The sequence below is a fragment of the Rhincodon typus genome, chromosome 3 (assembly GCF_021869965.1).
Source record: "Rhincodon typus isolate 14 chromosome 3, sRhiTyp1.1, whole genome shotgun sequence".
NCBI lineage: Eukaryota > Metazoa > Chordata > Chondrichthyes > Orectolobiformes > Rhincodontidae > Rhincodon > Rhincodon typus.
This window is the reverse complement of record NC_063334.1, coordinates 100623686-100644104: the sequence shown is the minus strand read 5'-3', so window position 1 is coordinate 100644104 and position 20419 is coordinate 100623686. Positions and strand designations below refer to the sequence as shown.

The following is a 20419-nucleotide window of genomic DNA, read 5'->3' as shown; positions in this document are numbered from 1 at the left end:
TGCACCATGTTAGGCACGATGCCTCCTTGCTCCCTGACAATGACTGCAAGCTCTTTCCAATCCATCAGGCACTCACACAGCAGTCCAGTCCATCATAGCCTGGTGTGTCACCACATGCTGACCTCACTAATAATCTTCTGTCCGAGATACACACAGGGTCGGTTTCTGTGCTGGTGACTGTGCATATGAAATCTAATGTAAATGCTGTGTCATCATCATCATCAGTCTCTCACAGCCAAGCCTGGTCACGCCATCTGAGTCTGTGAAATAAAAAGGCGTGAGGGCATTTAAGGTTGTGGTACAAGGAGGAAGGGGCACACTTACAGCATCTATGGGATGTAAATTAAAAGAGTGCGTGGGACGACGGAGAAGTGGGATGTGAGAACAAGGATTAGGACTGATGAGATAACAAGATGTAGAGCTGGATGAACACAGCAGGCCAAGCAGCATCAGAGGTGCAGGAAAGCTGACGTTCGGGCCTAGACCCTTCTTCAGAAAATCCTACTATTTTAGGAATGATGATATTGTCATCTTCAGTGGTTTCAGCTACAGATTGTGCCCTGCTCAGTGACCTCACTATAATGAGGAGTGGTGTTTCCTCCACAGGGATTAGGACCCGCCAGTTGCCCTCTGGATAGCTCCTGCTGCCTCCAGTTTTGCCTCACATTGTCCTGCAAGCAAGACATAGGGGTATCAATGAATGCTATGTCAGCTGAGTATCAGCATCCTCGGCATTGCCATTTGCTCAGAAACTGAACTGTCCCACCTACCTCAACAAATACTGTGGCTGCAAGAACAGCTCAGAAGTCGAGAATTCTGCAGGAATTAAGTCAACTCCTGACTCCTTAAAGAATGTCCACCATCTACATGGCACAAGTCAGGAGTGTGATAGAATACTCCCCACTTGCCTGGATGAGTGCAGTCCAACAGCACTCAAGAAGTTTGACACCATCTAGTACAAAGCAGCCCTCTTGATTGACACCACATCCACAAGCATTCAATTCCCTCCTCCACCACTGATGCTCAGTAGCAGCAGTGTATACTATCTACAAGATGCATGGCAGAAATTCACCAAAGATCCTTGGCCAACACCCTCCAAATTCTCAACCACTTCCATCTGGAAGGACAAGGGCAGCAGATACAAGGGAATATCATCACCTGCAAGTCCCCCTCCAATCCTTTCATCATCATGACTTGAAAATATACCACCATTCGTTCACTGTTGCTAGGTGAAAATCCTGGAACTCACCGTCTAAAGCACTGTTGGAGTTGCTATAACCCAAAGACTGGATGGCTCAACATGGCAGCTCATCACTGCCTCCACCAGGGCATTTAAGGAAGGGCAATAATTATTGGCCTAGTCCCCACACCAATATCCCATGAAGTAATAGAAAAGATTAGAAAATTAAATAACTGACAGTGAGATATGATTATCAGATTGGCAGCACCTAATATGGCATATGTATCAAAATAAATAATTTTGTGCTTAACAGAGTTAACATGTCTGATGGCATTAATGCAACTTTTCTGTTTGTGTGAAGCTGCTGTGCCCCACAGTGGTCATTTTCAGTATTGTGCATATGTTGGTGCTTGCATGTCTCTAGTCACTGGAAACGTTTATTGAAGATGTGTTTTTATTTTGTAAAGTTATTAAAAGCCTGATTTTAACCTGGATTGGCAAGCAATAAGACAGAGGGCTGGCTGATAGTTAAAATAATAGCTGGATGTCTTCTGCTGTATCCCTTGCCTTCCCACTCACTCGATCTCATCATTAGAAAGATCACAGGTAGACCTGGGCTTCAGTACCTGTTATTTATCAGAGCCCAGTGACACTATTTGGACCTGACACAATTTTCACTGGAGTGTGAATGGTAACAGTAGACAGGATCAGGGCCAAGAAAGGTTCAGGAACAAAAACAGAAATTGCTGGAGAAACTCAGCAAATCTGGCAGCACCTATGCAGAGAAAGCAGAGTTAACGATTCAGAGTCAGTGACCCTTCCTCAAAACTGGGTGAGGTTCAGGTGTGTTTCGTTGTCCCTTCTGCCTCAGACTAACCTCCTTTCTCCAGACCATGCCAAAGTCCATTTCTGTAGACCCTTCCTCGATTCCCTTCTGACTGACCCCATTGGCATTGGGTTTGATTGAGCCTGTCCTCCAGAATGATAATGAAGTCTAAGATGCACAACTGTCCAGGCTTGCAGCTGGTTGTAGCTGTACCACTGCTTTCTGAGGTGAATGGACTTTTGCCTCTTCCTTCCTTTCGCTTCCAGGCCTCCACACATTGCACATCATACCAAACAAATTGGTCTGGTACAGACAGGATGGGCTGAAAGGCCTCCTTCTGTGCCATAATAGTTCCACAATTCCGTGTTGGTTTGATTCTGCAGTTAAGGAAGTTCTGGTCTGTAACCATTTACGAAGAGGTTCTTTGAATGTATTGCTGTCAGTTTGGCTCAATGGTAACACTTCCTTCCTCTAAATCGGTCGATTGTAATTTCAAACCCTGTCACTCCAGGATCTGAGTGCATATCCAAACTGATGCTTCTCTGGAGCTCTGAATCATCAGATACATCGCCTTTCAGACAAAATGTTAAACTGAGGATCCACGCCTAATTTTAACTCAGGATGTGAAATGAGCACATGAGTGAGGGCCGGCAGATTGGGCAGTAAGCCACGAACGATGTCGTGAATTTGAGCTTTGGCCAATGATAACCTTTGAACCATATTTCCATTTCACAAAACCTCCTCCTCCACCAAATGAGAAAATGTTCTGTCCACCCCTGTCACATATTGGATTTTCATTCATCACTCAAGTCTGGGTCAACTTGAAGATGCATCTCCCAAAGGAAGGTCGTATTCACTGCTTAGTCCTCCTAGATCAACCATGAAGGACGTCATTAGCAATATGAGATGGGTGGGAGGGCTCATGTCTCCTGTCCCTGAAAGTCCTTTTGAAGGGAAGATATTGTTCCAGGCCACCAGGATGAACATTCTCAAAGTTATAGTGAAGCAGGTCTGGATAGGGAAGGCTACAGAGCTGGTGCACATTAACATCACTCACAAAGTCTGTGAGATGTTCAATTCCACCATAAGAACTTCAAAAGTGAGAACAATCCCCTGTCATGGTCCCCATAGAAACTAATAACTTTTAAAAGGAGATGACCATCTGCAGAGATTTCACATTTTAAGACTTCCACTTTGATAAAAAGATTAAAATTAATATCAACTAAACTTTACTTTGTATATAGCCAAGAACCAAATTGCACAAAATATATCCCTTGTTAACTTCCTAAACAACCAAAAACCCCACATCACGTTTACAAATAAGCTGCACTCTCAGCACATTCTTACTTTTGAACTCCAAGCTCCTCCTGCCTTCAAAAGGATTTCACAACTTTCCTTTCACTTATTCTCTCACTATTCATTACAATTCACTGCCTTCTACCTAGAATCCTTCTACTTATAGTTGTACAAACACTGCAATACTTCCCTTCCTGCTTTTCACATATTTGTACATTCTCTGCTTGCACTTTATCACGTACACAACCTTCAATCTTTTACCACTGCTTCCTCACTTAGTATTACATATGCTTGGTTTTCCATAGATCACTTCCCTATCTTCATTCCAAATTGCCTCTTCACCGCCATTTATCTTACTCACCTTTACTTGTTATTTCATTGGCCAGAGAAGGTGGTGGCCTAGTGGTATTATCACTGGACTATTCATCCAGAGGCCCAGGTAAAGTTCTGAGGACCCTGGTTCAAATCCAATGGAATTTGAATGCAATAAAAATCTTTAAATAAAGAATGTAATAATGACTGTGAAACCATTATAGGTTGTTGAGGGGAAAACCTATCTAGTTCACTACAGAAGGAAACTGCTTCCTTTCCTGACCTGGCATACATGTGACTCCAGACCCACAGCAATGTGAGATAACAAGATGTAGAACTGGATGAACACAGCAGGCCAAGCAACATCAGAGGAGCAGGAAGGCTGACATTTCGGGCCTAGACCCTTCTTCAGAAATGGGGGAGGGGAAGGGGTTTCTGAAATAAACAGGGAGAGAAAGGGAGGCGGATAGAGGAGAAGATAGGTGGAGCCATTGAGGTTTTTCCAGAGGGAGGAGGGTAACTTCTTCAGGGTAGGCATCCTTAGAAGAGGCTTCGCAGTGGGGTTAAAATTGTTTCAGAGATAGTAGGAACTGCAGATGCTGGAGAATCTGAGATAACAAGGTGTAGAGCTGGATGAACACAGCAGGCCAAGCAGCATCAGAGGAGCAGGAAGGCTGACGTTTCGGGCCTAGACCCTTCTTCAGAAATGGGGGAGGGAAAGGGGGTTCTGAAATAAGTAGGGAGAGTGGGGGAGGCGGATAGAAGATGGATAGGTTGGCTCTTAACTGCCCTCTGGCTTGCATCTAGTGAATGAATAGATAAGATTATCTCTTGCTGCTGGTGGTACCTAACACAAGGGAGAGGACCACGAACAAGGAGACAGCATCATCGTTATCACATTACAGGTATCAGAGGTTCTCAGGATTAAATAGCTTCAGATTATTTTTCATTTAAACTACAGTTTATGCTGTGGATCAAACAGTCAGTAATTCTGCTTGTTGTGTAAACTTGTCATTATTCATACAATTGTTAAGTTCCTGTTTGGACGCTCTTCCTTTCTTCCCATCCCCTTCCAAAAGCTCCTGCTACCATGTGATTAGGTGGTTACAGGTGAAAGTTAGTAATCTGTTTGACCCTCAGGGCATTATAACCAGGTCTGATCCTATAGTCATTAAAAGCCCGCATGCCTGCAGTTTACATTGGGCTTGTTGTAGTAAGATATAGAGCTCCTATTGTCTTTATTCCTCCTGCCTCTAACCCCAGGTGAGATCAGCTTCCTCAGCACACTGTGGGAATTGTATCAGTGACTTGTACGGCTCAGTAACACACTTCAGGATTTGTTCACTAACTCATATTTCCTGGAACTGCAAACGACTTTTCTAAATGGTTTATAGGTTCACAGTCATAGAGCTATAGACTCATACAGCATGGAAATAAACCCTTTGGTCCAACTAGTCCACGCTGACCATGTTCCCAAACTAAACTAGACCCACTTGCCTGCATTTGGCACATATCCCTCCAAACTTTTCCTATTCATGTACTTGTCTAAATGTCTTTTAAATGTTGTAACTCCACCTGCATTAATAACTTCCTCTGGAGTTCATTCCACACACAAACCATTCTCTGTACAAAAATGTTGCCCCTCATGTCCTTTTTAAAACTTTCTCCTCTCACCTTAACAATATTCCTCCTAGTTTTGAGCTCCTCCATCCTAGGGAAAAGACCCCTGTTATTGACCTTATCTATGCCCCTCATGATTTTATAAACCTCTATAAGGTCACACTTCAAACCCCTATGCTCCAGTGAAAAAAAAATCCCAGCCTATTCAGCCTATTTTTATTATTCAAACCATCCATTCCTGGCAACATCCTGGTAAATCTTTTCTGAACCCTGTCCAATTTAATAATATCCTTCCTAGAGCAGGGCAACCACAACTGCACACAGTATTCTGGAAGAAGCCTCACCAATGTCCTGTACAACCTCAACATGATGTCCTGGTTGTTGCAGAGTTATCTGATTTTATCAGGAGCAGTTGTTATTTTCTAGGACAATATATTTACTAACCCCAGTTTACAGTCAATGTATATTCATTAACGCCTTCAGCACTGTCACATAATTGAGTTGTTTTCACCTTGTGTCTTGCAAGAACTATCCAAGTGACCTGTGACATCTTGTACAAAGGTAATGAAAATCAATGCAAAATAAACATTGTTTCATCTTAACAACATATCTATCCAGCCAAAACTGCAACTCACAAAACTTGTGAAAACTAAGCATCAAACTAACAGCGAAGTATCAATCTTTCGATTCTAAAACATGAACATTCCAAACACAGGTGGCTAAAGGACAAAATTTAAAGAATGTGATAGCTTTTACCAGTGACCAAAGAAACCAAGCTAACATTAGCATAAATACCTAAATTGACCATAACCACATTTCTTTGTGAAATCTATCTTATGTCTCTCGATCTAAGAAGAAATGGATGTTTGTTGTCAAAAGAGGTGATTTGTCTGCTAATTCAGTCATTGGTGAAACATCCAAACCCAAAGACAAAAAAAGCAACAACTGTTCAGTTGATCAGCTATCTGGCCTTTGGATTTTAATAGACGGGTGATGCCACAAAAAAAGTGGATGTGCCATGGAATTGTTTGTCTCATTGAAGTGTGCCATGTCACTGATTCTACTGGTGTAAACTATAAATCACTAAACTGCAGCGGTTCAAGAAGTCAGCTCACTGCCATGTTCTCAAGGGCAACTAGGCATGGGCAATAAATGCTAGCCCAGCCAGCGATGCCCACATCTTATGAGTGCATTAAAAAAAGCTTGACTTTGCTGAGGGTTCAATGATAGTGAAGAATTGAGGGATTATTTTTCTGTTCTCTAGATGAACTGTGACACAAACGCCTTTGAAGCTGGATTGGACTATTTCATCAAGTTAAACAAGGTACGGTGATTTTCGAATAGCAAATAATTCCACCAAAGAAACAGAAAATAAGAGCCAGATTAGCCAGTCAGCCTTTTGAGCCTGCTGTACCATTCAATGATCATGGCTCATCATTCAAATCCATACTCTGCTCCTGCTTTCTCCCCATACCCTTTGATCCATAAATCCATAAGATGTGGGAGCAAAATTAGACCATTTGGCCCAGCGGGTCTGCTCTGCCATTTGATCATGGCTGATATGTTGTTCAACCCTACTGTCCTGCCTTCTCGTAACCCTTGATCCCCTTATTAATCGAGACCCTATCTATCTCTGTCTCAAATGCACTCAATGACTTGGCCTTTACAGCCTTCTGTGGCAATGAGTTCCACAGATTCACCACCGTCTGGCTGAAGAAATTCCTCCTCATCTCAGTTCTAAAGGATTGTTCCTTCACTCTGAGGCTGTGCCCTCAGATCCTAGTCTCTCCTACAACTGAAAACATTTTCTCCACATCCACTCTATCCAGGCCTCTTAGCATCCTGTGATATTGAATTAGATTCCCTTCTCATTCTAAATTCCATTGAGTACAGACCCAGAGTCGTCAACCGCTCCTCATATGACAAGTCCTTCATCCCCAGGATCATTCCTGTAAACCTCCTTTGGATCCCCTCCAATGCCAGCACATTCTTCCTTAGATAAGGGGCCCGAAACTGCTCCCAATATTCCAAATATGATCTGGCCAGAGTCTTATACAGCCTCAGTGGTACGTTTCTGCCCTTGTATTCTAGTCCTTTTGAAATGAATGCTAACATTGCATTTGCCTTCCTAACTGCCGTCTGAACCCTGAAAAAGATCCCTTTATCCCAATGCTCTGCCTTCTGCCAGTCAGTCAATCCTCTATCCATGCCAATACTTTGCCTCTAACACCATGGGCTGTTATCTTATTTAGAAGTCTCCTCTGCAGCACCTTGTCCAAAGGCTTTCTGGAAATCAAAATAGATTATGTCCACTGGCTCTCCTTTGTCTTACTTGCTTGTTACTGCCTCAAAGAATTCAAACAGATTTTTGCAGGCATGACATCTCCCTGACGAAGCTAATCTGACTCAGCCCTATTTTGTCATGCACTTCCAAGTACTGTGCAATCTCATTCTGAATAATGGGCCCTAAAATCTTACCAATGGCTGTGGTCAGGCTAACTGGCCTAAAGTTTCCTGTCTTCTGCTTCCCTCCCATCTTAAACAAGGGCTGTTACATTAGCCATTTTCCAGTCCTCTGGGACCCTCCCTGAAACCAGTGATTCCTGAAAGATCACCACCAATGCCTCTACAATCTCCTCAGCTATCTCCTTCAGAGCTTTAGGATGTAGTCCATGTGGTCCGGGTGATTTATCCACCTTCAAACCTTTCAGCTTCCCCAGCACCATCTCCTTAGTCATGGCCACTATTATCTACCCCCTGACTCTCTTGAAGTTGTGAAATGTTGCTGGTGTCTTCCCCTGTGAAAACTGATGCAGAGTACCTCCGCCATTTCTTTGTATTCCATTACTACTTCTCCAGCCTCATTTTTCAATGGTCCAATGCCCACTCTCACCTCTCTCTTACCTTTTATATATCTAAAATAAAAACTCCTGCAATCTTCTTTTATATTTCTATTCCTCCCTTATTGCTTTTTACTTACCCTCTGCTGGTTTTTAAAGGCTTCCCAATCCTTTCATTTCCCACGAATATTCACCGCACTGTATGCTTTTTCTTTTTGCTCTTATGCTGTCCCTGGGATGATTTTCTGCCGTGCCTCCTGAATTACCCCCAGAAACCTCTGCCATTGCAGGTCCACCATCTTCCCTGCCATGTTCCCCTTTCAATCAACTCTGGCCAGCTCCTTCCTCATGTCTTCATGGTTACCTTAACTCAGTTGTAATGCTATTACACCTGATTCCAGCTTCTCCCTCTCAAACTGCTGGGTGAATTCTATCATATTATGGTCACTGCCCCTTAAGTGTTCTTTCACTTTGAGCTCCCTGATCAAGATTGCCTCATTACACGTCACCAAATCCGGAATTGTCTGTTCCCTAATGGATTCTGCCACAAGCTGCTCCAAAATACCATCTTGTAGACATTCCACAAGTTCCTTTTCTTGGGATCTGCTACTAAGTTGATTTCCCAGTCCACTTGCATATTGAAGTCCCCCATGATTATTGTAACAGTGTTTCTCGTACCTGTCTTTTCAATCTCCTGATTTATTTTCTTCCCCACATCCTGACTACTGCTAGGAGGCCTGTACACAACTTCTATCAGGATCTTTTTTCCTTTGCAGTTCCTCATCTCTACCTACACAGATTCTACGCCTTCACTTCTTGCTATTGATTTAATTTCATTTCTTACAAACAACAAAACCCTGACCCCTCTTCCTGTCCTTTTGGTAGGACGTGTAACCTTGGGTAGTTAGTTCCTCTCCCCGATTCCCTTGCAGCCATCTCTCTGTGATACCACATCATCCCACCAATTTCAATCTGCACACAAGCTCATTTACCCTGTTTCTTATACTGCCTGCATTTAAATACAATACCTTCAGTCCTGCATTGACTGCTCCCTTCTCATTGTTGTCCTCTTATCTGCTGTGCCTGAAGTTAGATTCCTAACCCTTTCCATACTCTCTGTCCTGTTACTTGTTCTGGAAACATCAATCACCTCTGCTGAGCCCCCTTCCACTTAACGTTTTCCATATTTTTCCAAGCAACTGAACTCACTCCCCCACCCCTGTCCCGCACTGTGTAGTTTAAAGCCCTATCCATAGCCCTGGTTATTGCAATTCACCAAGAATCAGGACCCAGCATGATTCAGATGGAGCCAGTCCCATCGGAACAGCTCCCTCCTTTCCCAGTACAGGTGCCAATGTCCCATGAATTTGAAGCCGTTTCTCCCACACCAATCTTTGAGCCTCGTGTTTGCCTCTTTAATCTTGTTGACTCTGTGTCAATTAGCTCGTGGTTCCGATAGTAAATTGGAGATTATTACCTTTTTGGATCTGCTTTTTAATTTAGCCCCTAGCTGCTCATATTCCCTCAGCAGAACCTCTTTCCTCTTTCTACCTATTTCATTGGTATCTATGTGGACCACGACAACTGGATCTTATCCCTCCCTCTCCGAGTTCCTCTGCAGCCCAGATAAGATATCCTGAGCCTGGGCACCAGACAAACAACTCAGCCTTCAAGACTTTCAATTCTGGCCACAGAGAACAGTGTCAATTCCCCTGACTATACTCTCCCCAATTACAACTACATTTCTCCCACCTCCCTTGAATGGCTCTCTGTACCACAGTGCTGAAATCAGTTTGTTCATTCTTCCTACAGCCCTCACTCTTATCCATACAGGGAGCAAGAACCCAAACTGTTACACAAGCTCAGGGGCTAAGGCTCCTTCAGCACTACCTCCTGGATCCACCTACCTGCCTTGCTCGTAGTAGTATATTCCTGTCCCTGACCTCTGACCGAATTCGAGGTAGTTAATCTAAGGAGTGTGACTGTGTCATGAAACACAGCGTCCAGGTAACTCTGCCCCTTCCTGATGGGTTACAGTGTTCAAAGCTCAGACTCCAGTTCATAACACTGAACCGGAGTTCCTCAAGCAACCAACACTTGTTACAGATGCAGTCAGTATGAACCACAATGGGGTCCACCAGCTACCACTTCATGCAGTTGCAACACGGCCTGGTCCACCATCTTATTTTAATTACTTAGTTCTTAATTTGGTTTTTAAAACTTTCATACTGGTCTATTAGTTTGTAGCCAGTAAATATGTCCCCTATTTACCTTCAACCTGAAAGTAACAGATGATGTGGACAGTCAAATCAGTAGCTGAACTTAAGAGTTACCTGTGATCCCACTCTTTTGTGTTTATCTAGGGTTTGTCTCACTCTGGATCTGATCTCTCCTTCCTGACTGTGCGAAGCTTACTGATCCTATCTCTCCCTTTAGCTCTAAAAACTATATCTAACTCCTCTTAGAAAGCATTCAATGTTTTGGCCTCAACCACTTTCGTTGGTAGAGAATTCCATAGACTCACCACTCTCTGGGTGAAGAAAGATTTCCTCATCTCAGACCTAGGTGACCTACCCTGTATCTTTAAACTCCCAGTCCTGGGGTACATCCTTCCTGCATTTACCCTGCCTTTTCCTGTTAGAATTTTACTCACTGAGATCCCCCGCTTCACTCTTCTAAATCCAGTGAATATAGCCCTCACTGATCCAGTCTGTCTTCATACATCAGTCCTGCTGTCTTAGGAATCAGTCTGGTTAATCTTTAAAAAAAAACGAAAGAACTGCGGATGCTGTAAATCCAGAACAAAAACAAAGTTGCTGGAAAAGCTCAGCAGGCCTGGCAGCATCTGTGAAGGAGAAAACAGAGTTAACGTTTCGGTTCCGGTGACCCTTCCTCAGAAGCTTGCAGAGCCCCTCACCCTGGACATTTGTAGCAAGACATTCTTGCTCCTGTACTCAAATCCTCCGAGGAAGGGTCACCGGACCCAAAACGTTAACTCTGTTTTCTCCTTCACAGATGCTACCAGACCTGCTGAGCTTTTCCAGCAACTTTGTTTTTGTTGTTGTTGCTGTTGGTTAATCTTTGTTGCACTTCCTCCATCGTCAAAACATTCTTCCTTGGCTAAGGGGACCAAAACTGCATGCAATATTCCATGTGCAGTCTCACCCTGGGCATTTGTAGCAAGACATCCTTGCTGCTGTACTCAAATCCTCTCGTTATGAGAGCCAACATAACATTTCCCTTCTTTATTTCTCGCTGCAAGCTCACTTTCAGCAACTGGTTTACAGGACACCCTTGTACCTCTCCCTTTCCTAGTTAATCACCATTCAGCTAATAATCCATCTTCATAAATGTGAGGATAACCTTCACATTTATGTGCATTATCCTTCATCGACCATGGATTTGCCTACTCACTCAGCTTGTCCAAATCACACTGAAGCATGTCCACATCCTCTTCACAGCTCACCCTCCCACCCAGCCTTTGTGTCATCTGCAAGCTTGGAGATATTACATTTAATTCGCTATTCGCTCATCTGTACCATTTTTTAAAATTCATTCATGGATGAGGGCATCACTGGCTGGACCAGTATTTATTACTTATTAGATCACTATTATACCACCATTAATGTATATTATGAATCGCTGGTGTCCAAGTACTGATCCTTACCCCACTAGTCACTGCCTGCCACTCAGAACATGACTCTTTCATTCCTACTCTTTGTTTTCCGTCTGCTAACCTGCTGTCCATGTTGGTTTAGTAACTCAACCACATACACTCAAAACTGCCTGAAAGTATTGAACAAAATTATACACCTAACTCTGTTACTTTTGCTCTGACAAAGGCTAAATACATTCCCTCAAGATCTGAATCTTTGATTAACAGTGGGCAGTTTGTGTCGCAACATTTCATCTTATCTGTTCTCCTTCCAGATAAACTTTTCTGTTGCAACACATTTCATACTAAGTCATGTTTAATATGAATTGCATTCGTAAAGATAAAGTGACCTGTGGAAGGCTATTTTAAACATGCTGGGAGCTGTTTGTACCTTGCCTCATAGCAGCTGAAACAGTTTTCTTCAAAAGCGTGTGCCATTTCTTTTCAAAGCGAAAGGTGGGTCAGGATTTTGTGCATAAACATTTGAGGTATTTATGATGGGTTGATGTTTTTGTCTCACTCAGCCAATCGACTTCATAGGAAAACAGGCTTTGATGAACATCAAGAAGGAGGGTGTTCAGCGCAAATTGGTGTACCTTACCATGCAGACTGACAATGTGGATCCTGAAGGAAATGAAAGTGTTTGGTATGAAGATAAGGTAGGCCCAAAGAGATTTAAACACCTTGAAAAAGAACCTTTGACAGCTTAACTCTCCTTACTGCTGAGGCCACATGTCTCCAAACTACATTCCTAGGCCAAATCTTCCCATGAGGCCTGACTCAAGAACCCGTTTTAAATAAAACCACAGTAAAATCACCGACTAATTCCCATATTGGATTGCTTCCATAAACCTTTCTTGAGTGTTTCCTTTGCTGAACAGTTTCAGTCCATGAGACAAATCCTGCTGCTACTATGGGTCTGAAGCAAACTCCACTTTGCTGGCTCCTGAAGGGAGATGGCTATGGTTTATTGATAGTATGTAACACCAGGAGAGATCATTAAGAAAAGATTTACTGCAACAACAATAAAAATAATGTAAGCAAAATGTAGGAAATCTGAAATAAAAACAAAAAGCACTGGAGAAAACCCAGCAGAAAACCTTGCAGGCAGTATCTGTGAAGAGAAGCAGGGTTAATATTTCAGGATGATAATTGTCTTGCCAGATTTGGCAATGGATGTACAAAGTTTTAAGCGAGTGCAGAGGCACGAAATGGGGACGAGGGAGGAAAGAATAAACAGAAGGTCTATGATAAGTTAGAAGCTATGAGAGATTAAATGGTGAACAACTTAATGGGACAAGGCCAAAGGAGATTGATAATGGGATTCAGCCTCAGGTTGATAAGTGACAAATAACGTTGGTGCCCCAGAAGGTCCAGGTGTAGATGATCCCCAATGGGAGAGAATCTAACCATCTTTTCTTGACATTCAATGGTGTTACCATTACCCAGAAACTGAACTGAACCAGCCATATAAATAAACGGAGCAGGCCACAGGTTGGTGTAAGTAAGTCATCTCCTGAATAGCCTCTTCACTACGTACAAGGCACAATCTGGAGTGTGATGGCTCTCCATTTGCCTGATTGGGCACATCTCCAACAACACTCAAGAAGCTCAATGCCATCCAGTACTTAAAGAGCTGCTTGATTGGCAACGCATCCATCACCTTCAACATTCATTCCCTCCACCACCAACGTACAGTGGATACTAGACGCAAAGATACTCCGCCCCAAGTCTCCAAGGTTCCTTTGACAGCATCTTCTAATCCTGTGACCTCTGCCACTTACAAGGACAAGGGCAGCAGATGCGTAGGGACACCACCACCTATGTGTTTCCCTCTAAACCACACACCGCCCTGAGTAGGAAATATATTGAACTGTCATGGGATCAAAATCTTGGAACTCCCTCCCTCACAACACTCGGAGCATAGCACACCAGATGGATTACAGTAGTTCAAGAAAGTGGCTCATCATTACCTTCTCATGGGAAAATAGGGTAGAGACAACAAATGCTGGCCAGGCAGCAACGCAGGCATATAAAAATGAAAAGACATTTCAAAGGCACTGGTGTGGAAAGTGCCATGCCAGGGTGTGATATAGATGAAGATGGAGATTGGAAAAAGAATCCTTACCGGAAGTGAAGTGGGAAGAAGTTTAAAGTTGTGGGAACCAACAGGTTTATAGTAGACATTGATTGACAGACAAAATCCAGAATTCGAGAATGGAAAAGGAAAAATCCCAGATGGACCATGTGAATGTAAAGAGTTCAACTCGGAAGCAAAGTTGTTGTAATTTTCCAGTTTGAGTTGGGAACAGTAAATCTCACTAAGGCAGTCAACAGTATACTGGATGTGGGCTGAGGGAGGGGTCCTAAGTCAGACCAGAACAACAGAGAGGCCTTGTGTCCCATGGAATTTTATTGATTCCGGGAACGCTTTCAACAGCACCCATCGACAGTCACTTTGGTACATCATAAGACAGTATGACATCTCAAAGAGGTATGTTAACATCTTCAAAGCCTTATACCATGACTCCAACTGCTTTATCAAAACTAGCGCAGCCACCTTAAACTCCTCCAACATCATCTCAGGGACATGGCATGGCGGTATTCTCTTCCCCTTCCTTTTCTCTTATTTATTGGTTATGAGGAAGGCCTTGGTGATTGCAGACTTTGACATCCCACAGAAATCCCACCAGATAACAGATGAAACCTCCTTGCTGGCTGAAGAATTGCTTCAAGACATGATCACCAGCTTTGAGAATAGTGACCTCAACGTTAGTCTATACATCAAATGCAAGAAGACTAAGATAACAATGATCTGATGGTAATAAGGCCCTCCCATGGGCAACAGAATAGTGCAAGTATCGACTACCCTCCCTACCTGAGAAGTAAACGGGAGAGCTTTGTAGGAATTTGACCTTCTGTCATGACCATGGGTCAGAACTGTGAAGTACCGTGGATATTTTTAACCTGTAATTCCAAACTGTTTTTTTTTATAAGGAGGGCTGATACATTCAAAAATGGCTGACTGGAGGGAGGGAGAGAGAGAGAGGGAGAGTGACTCATGGATTGTCACACCTAAAGATGTGAAGGAACTCTAAATACCAATCCTTCAAAAGGAGAAGAGGCAAATAAAAAAAAGACTGAACTATGATCTCTTGTGACAAAAAGAAAAGAAGGGTCTGATGACCCCCTGCTCATGCACAAGCCATCTTCAATGGGTAATATCCCAAACCACAAACACATCTTATGTTTTTCCTTTTGAAAAGTATACAAGGACATTGGTTAAAAAGACAGGTTCAACTCACTGGACTGTGCTAGTGGGACGGAGGTTCTCATGATTGCAGTTACAGTAAGGTACTTGTGTGTACTAGCTTGAGTTCAAGATTAGTGTGCTGTGAAGGTCACAGTTGAAGAACTATCCTTTAGTCACCCCTTAATTGCAGGTAATAGCACTCGCGTACTCTGCGTGGTGTAAACCAGCTAACTAGCAAACCAGACAAAAGGAAACAGGACAACAAAAGGACTCTCCTCACCTTAAATGCTAGAATTCAGTCGCAGTCAAAAGGAATCAAAAAGACAGAATCTCAACCAACTTGCAAAACTAAGAATTGTGAAGTTGATTGTTCAACTACCAATGTCAACACTTTCAATAACTTGCACTGCAATGGCCACAATATTTTCTCTTTGCCAGTAATTCAAAGGCTGATCCGGATATCTGTGTCATTTAACTTTTAGCTCTTTTGACTCCCCTGTTATTTCTAACCTGTGCAACTTGTGTGCTGTGCTAGCAATTCTTCTTCTGCTTAGCAATTAATATTCTAATTCTTAATCACTCTTAATTAATCACTGTTTGTTATCTCAAAGACTGATTAAGTTGCCTCCTTTTAAAATGTAAACTCTTTTGGGTCTGAGAGACAGGTATCCACATGGGAAGGGATCTGAGGGGCTGGGTGAATAATGAAATGGAGCTAGTTCTTTCCTCCTCACATGGGATCTTATTGTTTTGGGGCATTGTGTGTGGAACTGTAATAAATTGGGGAACTTCTGCCAGGTCTCAGCGTGACACACTACACAGGAATCGGCAAGGCAGCATAATATTACAGTAATTCCATGCAATCTGGGCACCTAACACCATCAGCACAGCCATGAAACTGTGACTCTATATTTCTGTAGTAGAACCAACTGCAATTACTGCTAGCAAGACATGGAAGAGAAGAATAAAGCTATCATTCAAGTCAGACACCTTTCAGCAGTGTAAGATCAGGGGCATGGCCTAGAGAGACAACATCACTAATGAAGGAATGCTACATAGGAATGCCCAGAGACATGAATGGGTCAGTATGACAGCCGAGACTGTCAGGAGATGTATTTTGCCTCCCGGACTTACATAACGCCAGCACGTCAGTGGCATGGGCAACATCAGATGGAAAAAGAATCTGGGACTGATCAGAGAAGACTTGGTGAAGTACAATTAGAGACGACCTTGAGGAACAACACAGTTCATAATTTGGAGTGAAAGAGCAGCAATGGATTGGGTACAGTAGTGGAATTTTGCTGCTCATTGTTAGTACAGGACAAGAGGAACTAAGTCTAAGTCTCTTAGAAAAGGCAAGCTGCAACTAGGTCCAATTAATCTCATTGCAACATGTTTCATTTGGGGGAAGTGAATACTGTCATTAAGGGAAGTTGTTCAATGGGAGAAAGGTTCACCCAGGCGCAGGAAGGTGCAGGTGATGACAACTTGTTAAGCCTCTGTCCAAGAGAGGAGCAAGGAGCCTCAGACTATCTTTGTGGGGGCTGAGAAACTGATGTCTGTGGTTAAAAGGAATTGGTCAGGGCCTGGAAAATGTTTAAGTAGTGGAAAACCTTTGGAGAGTCATGAATGGAGGGAACAAAAGGCTGGACAAAGGGAGAAAAAATAAGTAAAGATTATATGAAATATCTTCTGTGGGTCTTCTGTCAGGTTGAAATTAGTTGATCTAGCAGAGCAGTCCTTTTTGTGGAATAACGGACATAAGTGATATTTACATCTCTTAGGCTGGTGGACAATGAGTTTGACAGGCATGCGGCTAAGACCATTAGAAGAGAGGAGATTAGCGATGGTCCAGGAGATAACAACTTGTTTCTCAGTAGTGGGATCATGGTCCAGGGGAGATAGGAAGAGGTGACAGATTTGGCATTATGCCTCAACATCAGTTTACTAAACAACAATAGTGTTACTCTTGTCGGCAGGTTTAATACAATTTAAGAGTTGGACTTAAGAAATAAAGAGTGTCTTCTAGTGCAGACGAAGGTAGTTTATGGTAAGTGCAGGGTGCAGAGAAACTGAGACAACTGGTTTCACGCCAGCAGTACAATGAAAAGATGTTAGGAAGCTAAAAGCTCAGTTGGAAGAGTTCATGTACAGGGAGAATGCTGAAGCTGGGAGAAAGACTCTTGGACAAAGACATGGTCACTGAGGCAAAGACAATGGAAGAAGAGCACAGCAACATGCCAAGCTCAAAGTTCATTGAGGTGAAGTTGTAAAGGGATAATGTTGAGGGACCGTCATCTAGAAAAAAGTAAGATATGCTTTTGCTCAGTAGCAAAGCATCTTATGGTATTGTACTGCAACCTGTGTCAGAGATGAAAGTTCATTGTGTCATTAATCCCAGATCAGTGAAAATTAGCAGTGAGAAATAAGAACTTACAGGCCTGATTTTAATCCTGTCTGCCCAATGGGGTAGATGACCTGTCAAAATAACCCTAACCCTAAATTAACTCAGCACCTCATTAACATTGCCATTACTCCAATTGTGATTTCACCTAAATGAGGATAGAAACAGGTGGGTACTTGATGAATATGTTGAAACTGGGTCCCATAACGTCATCGGAGCCCCAACGCTATTTTCACTGGATAAGATTCAAATCTCATGTAGCAGACACTCTAAAATCTGAAACTAACATGACTAGGAAAACTTTTTGGGGGACTAAAAAGGCCATTCAGTACAACTGCTTTGTACTAGTGTTTATGCTTCAAGGAATCTTCCACTCTACTTCATCCAATCCTTCCTGCACATCCTTCTTCTTCTTCCTTTGGATTCAAGGGCAGCTAGGTATTCATCTCAACCATTCCATTTGGTAGCAAGAGCCATATTCCAATCACTCAATAAAACTCTTACCAGGAATCAGAAGATTGTAAGCTCACATCCCACTACAAAGGTTGACAGCATAAGTTAGGCTGACCCTCAGTGCAGTGTTAGGAAAGTGCTGTTTGATTGGAGATGACATCTTTCATGACCTCAGATGCCCAAAGTACTTTACAGTTAGCTTGAAGGTAACACTGCTTACTGCTATCCTTGGCACCTGAAATAAGAACTTGCTCCATTTCTTAGTTTTAAATGAGTCACTTCAAACAGCACAAATTTAATCCCCACAATAGAAACTAAATGCTGTTTCCTTAAATGCAAAGTTCAGCCTATAAAACAGTATTCCTCTCTATTAAGGTTGTAGGTAACACCACATCTGGAGCCTACAGTTATAACACTCAGCAGAGTGTGGCCTTCGCATATGTGCCTCTGGAGCTCAGCAAAATAGGACAACAGCTAGAGGTGGAACTACTGAATAAAAAATACAAGGCAGTAATCGTCCAGGAGCCACTGATACTGACAGAGCCAACCAGGACTCGAATGAAGAAGAAAAGCTCAAGTGCTTGAGGGACAGTATTGTATAAAGAGAAAGCAACTCTGTATCATATTTTGGTAGGGTATTAACCATTTCTATTAAGCCCTATTTCATCTGGGACCAAGCTTCTATTTACTCACACTTCCCTGCCTGGATATGCAGACCCCAGCAAAATGGCCTTGTTGCAGAAAACATAAAACAGCCGCTGCTGTCCCATAGTGTGAGTCTCAGAACTTTTGAATACTAAGTGGGTAAGTATGCCTGTGTTTACACAACACCTTATAGCCCTGATCTCTACCTTGTTTAAAGGAGACTTTACAAATTTCAAACACAGCATTTAATGTGAAAAAATAAATAAGACTGATTATAAAACTTGCTGCAATTTTACAATTGGGAAGTTTTTTTAAGGTGAATTGACTGTTGCATTGAATAACTTTTACTTTCAATGTGTCAGTCACTTGCTGTGAAAATGCTTTACCCAAGTGGAAGTAATACAATGGAAGTTCGGTTATTTTATAAAGTCACATGTATCATTATCATTCCTTAACTGAATTCCAACTAATGCTAGATGGTTGGAAGTTATTTTGCCTTCACAGGAAAGAAAAATTCAAAGCAGTATTTGATTTTTATATTTTAATATAAGCTGAAATCATAACTGAACGATGTGAAAGAAAAGTCCAATTATGTTGCATCGATCAACAATACTCAGTGACAGATATAAATATGAGATCTTGAATTTCAGCTCTTCCATTGGGTGCTGAGATATGCCACCATTCTGGAAATTGATAAGGTACCTCTAAAGGAAGTTTTCACTTCTCTGAACCATGAGTTCAGATACTTCAGTGTGCTGCTGAAAAGGTATAACAAAATAGCAAAAACTTCTCTAAATGAAACCATTTGTTTAAAGTTCCAAGGTTTTCCAAGGTCAAACATCCACAACATCAACATGATCAGGAACTGTTCTGAACAAGTCAGGAAATGGTCGATGACCATCAAATGATAGGGTGGCCTACTTCTAGGTTTCAAAACTAAAGCCTTGACTTTAATTTGGGCCTTGAACTAGATGGGTGATACATGCAGTTGGTAATCCATTCCTTGCACGTTCTTCCTTGCTTCAGCATGAGTGCAACAATGAATGGAAAGGAATTTCTGCCTGAGTAATCGCAAATGTTGCAGCAAATCCATCCTGTTATGAACTGAAATGATGCAATCCACAAATATCCTGATATATTAATTGATTTTTGTTCAGAAATGGAGCAATGGTGTGAAAACAAATTGCCAGTCACCTTCCTTTAGATAAAATGCCAGCAGTAAGTTAGTCTGAACAGGGAGGCTTGAGAGATATCTCACAGCTCCTGGTGGTTAGACAAAGTGGGCAATAACAATGTGATGTTTACATCATCAGAAACAGATACTTAAAAGTCAGAGGATTGAGAAATGATAAGAACAACTTGTAGGCATACTGATCAGTGTCCCTTTAGTACTACAGCAAGTGATACTTTTACTCATGAAAATGGTAACTGTCATAAGTTTTTAAAAACCTGTTATAACTACTGTGAATGTTTGTCTGATTTAATAGGAATAGCAGAGGAGGTGATTTGAGAACAAATGTTTCCTTGTAATTTGAAACATAAAATGTGAACTAATTTGTATTAAGTAGAAGATTAATTACTTAGTCTGTTGTATTGTATTTATTTAAAACAATTCAACATATTTGCATTAATGCCTTACAAATAAACTTGTTTTTTGGAACCCCCTGGGGAATTTTTTGTTTCTTTTTCACAAGTAGGATTCAGATTATGTTACAATTATACGTGCCTTTTATTCCCAGAACAAGTACATAAATAGAATACCATTTACAGGAGTTAGTTGAATAATGTACCCTTGTCCTTTATTCTGAATAGTTGATCAGGTGATCTAGCTTACCCTGGTGTCTCTAGAGCAGTTGGTTTGATTGAAGGTCAGTAAGATTTTTGTTTCCTCAATGTAAGTTCTTTCCGATTCACACCTGTATTCCTCAGTTCAGA

At 42.1% G+C, this 20419-nt stretch overlaps 1 protein-coding gene across 3 annotated transcripts in view; it reads left to right on the top strand.

Moving 5' to 3' along the window:
• Positions 1-20144, top strand: part of dmgdh (dimethylglycine dehydrogenase) — a 184340-nt gene extending 164196 nt beyond the window's left edge. For all 3 annotated transcript variants that reach the window (XM_048592254.1, XM_048592262.1, XM_048592268.1), the window contains exons 15-17: positions 6499-6558; positions 12254-12388; positions 18215-20144. In XM_048592254.1, coding sequence (XP_048448211.1) covers positions 6499-6558; positions 12254-12388; positions 18215-18424 — 405 coding nt within the window. In that variant the 3' untranslated portion in view covers positions 18425-20144. The remainder of the gene's footprint in view (positions 1-6498; positions 6559-12253; positions 12389-18214) is intronic.
• Positions 20145-20419: the final 275 nt, after the last annotated feature.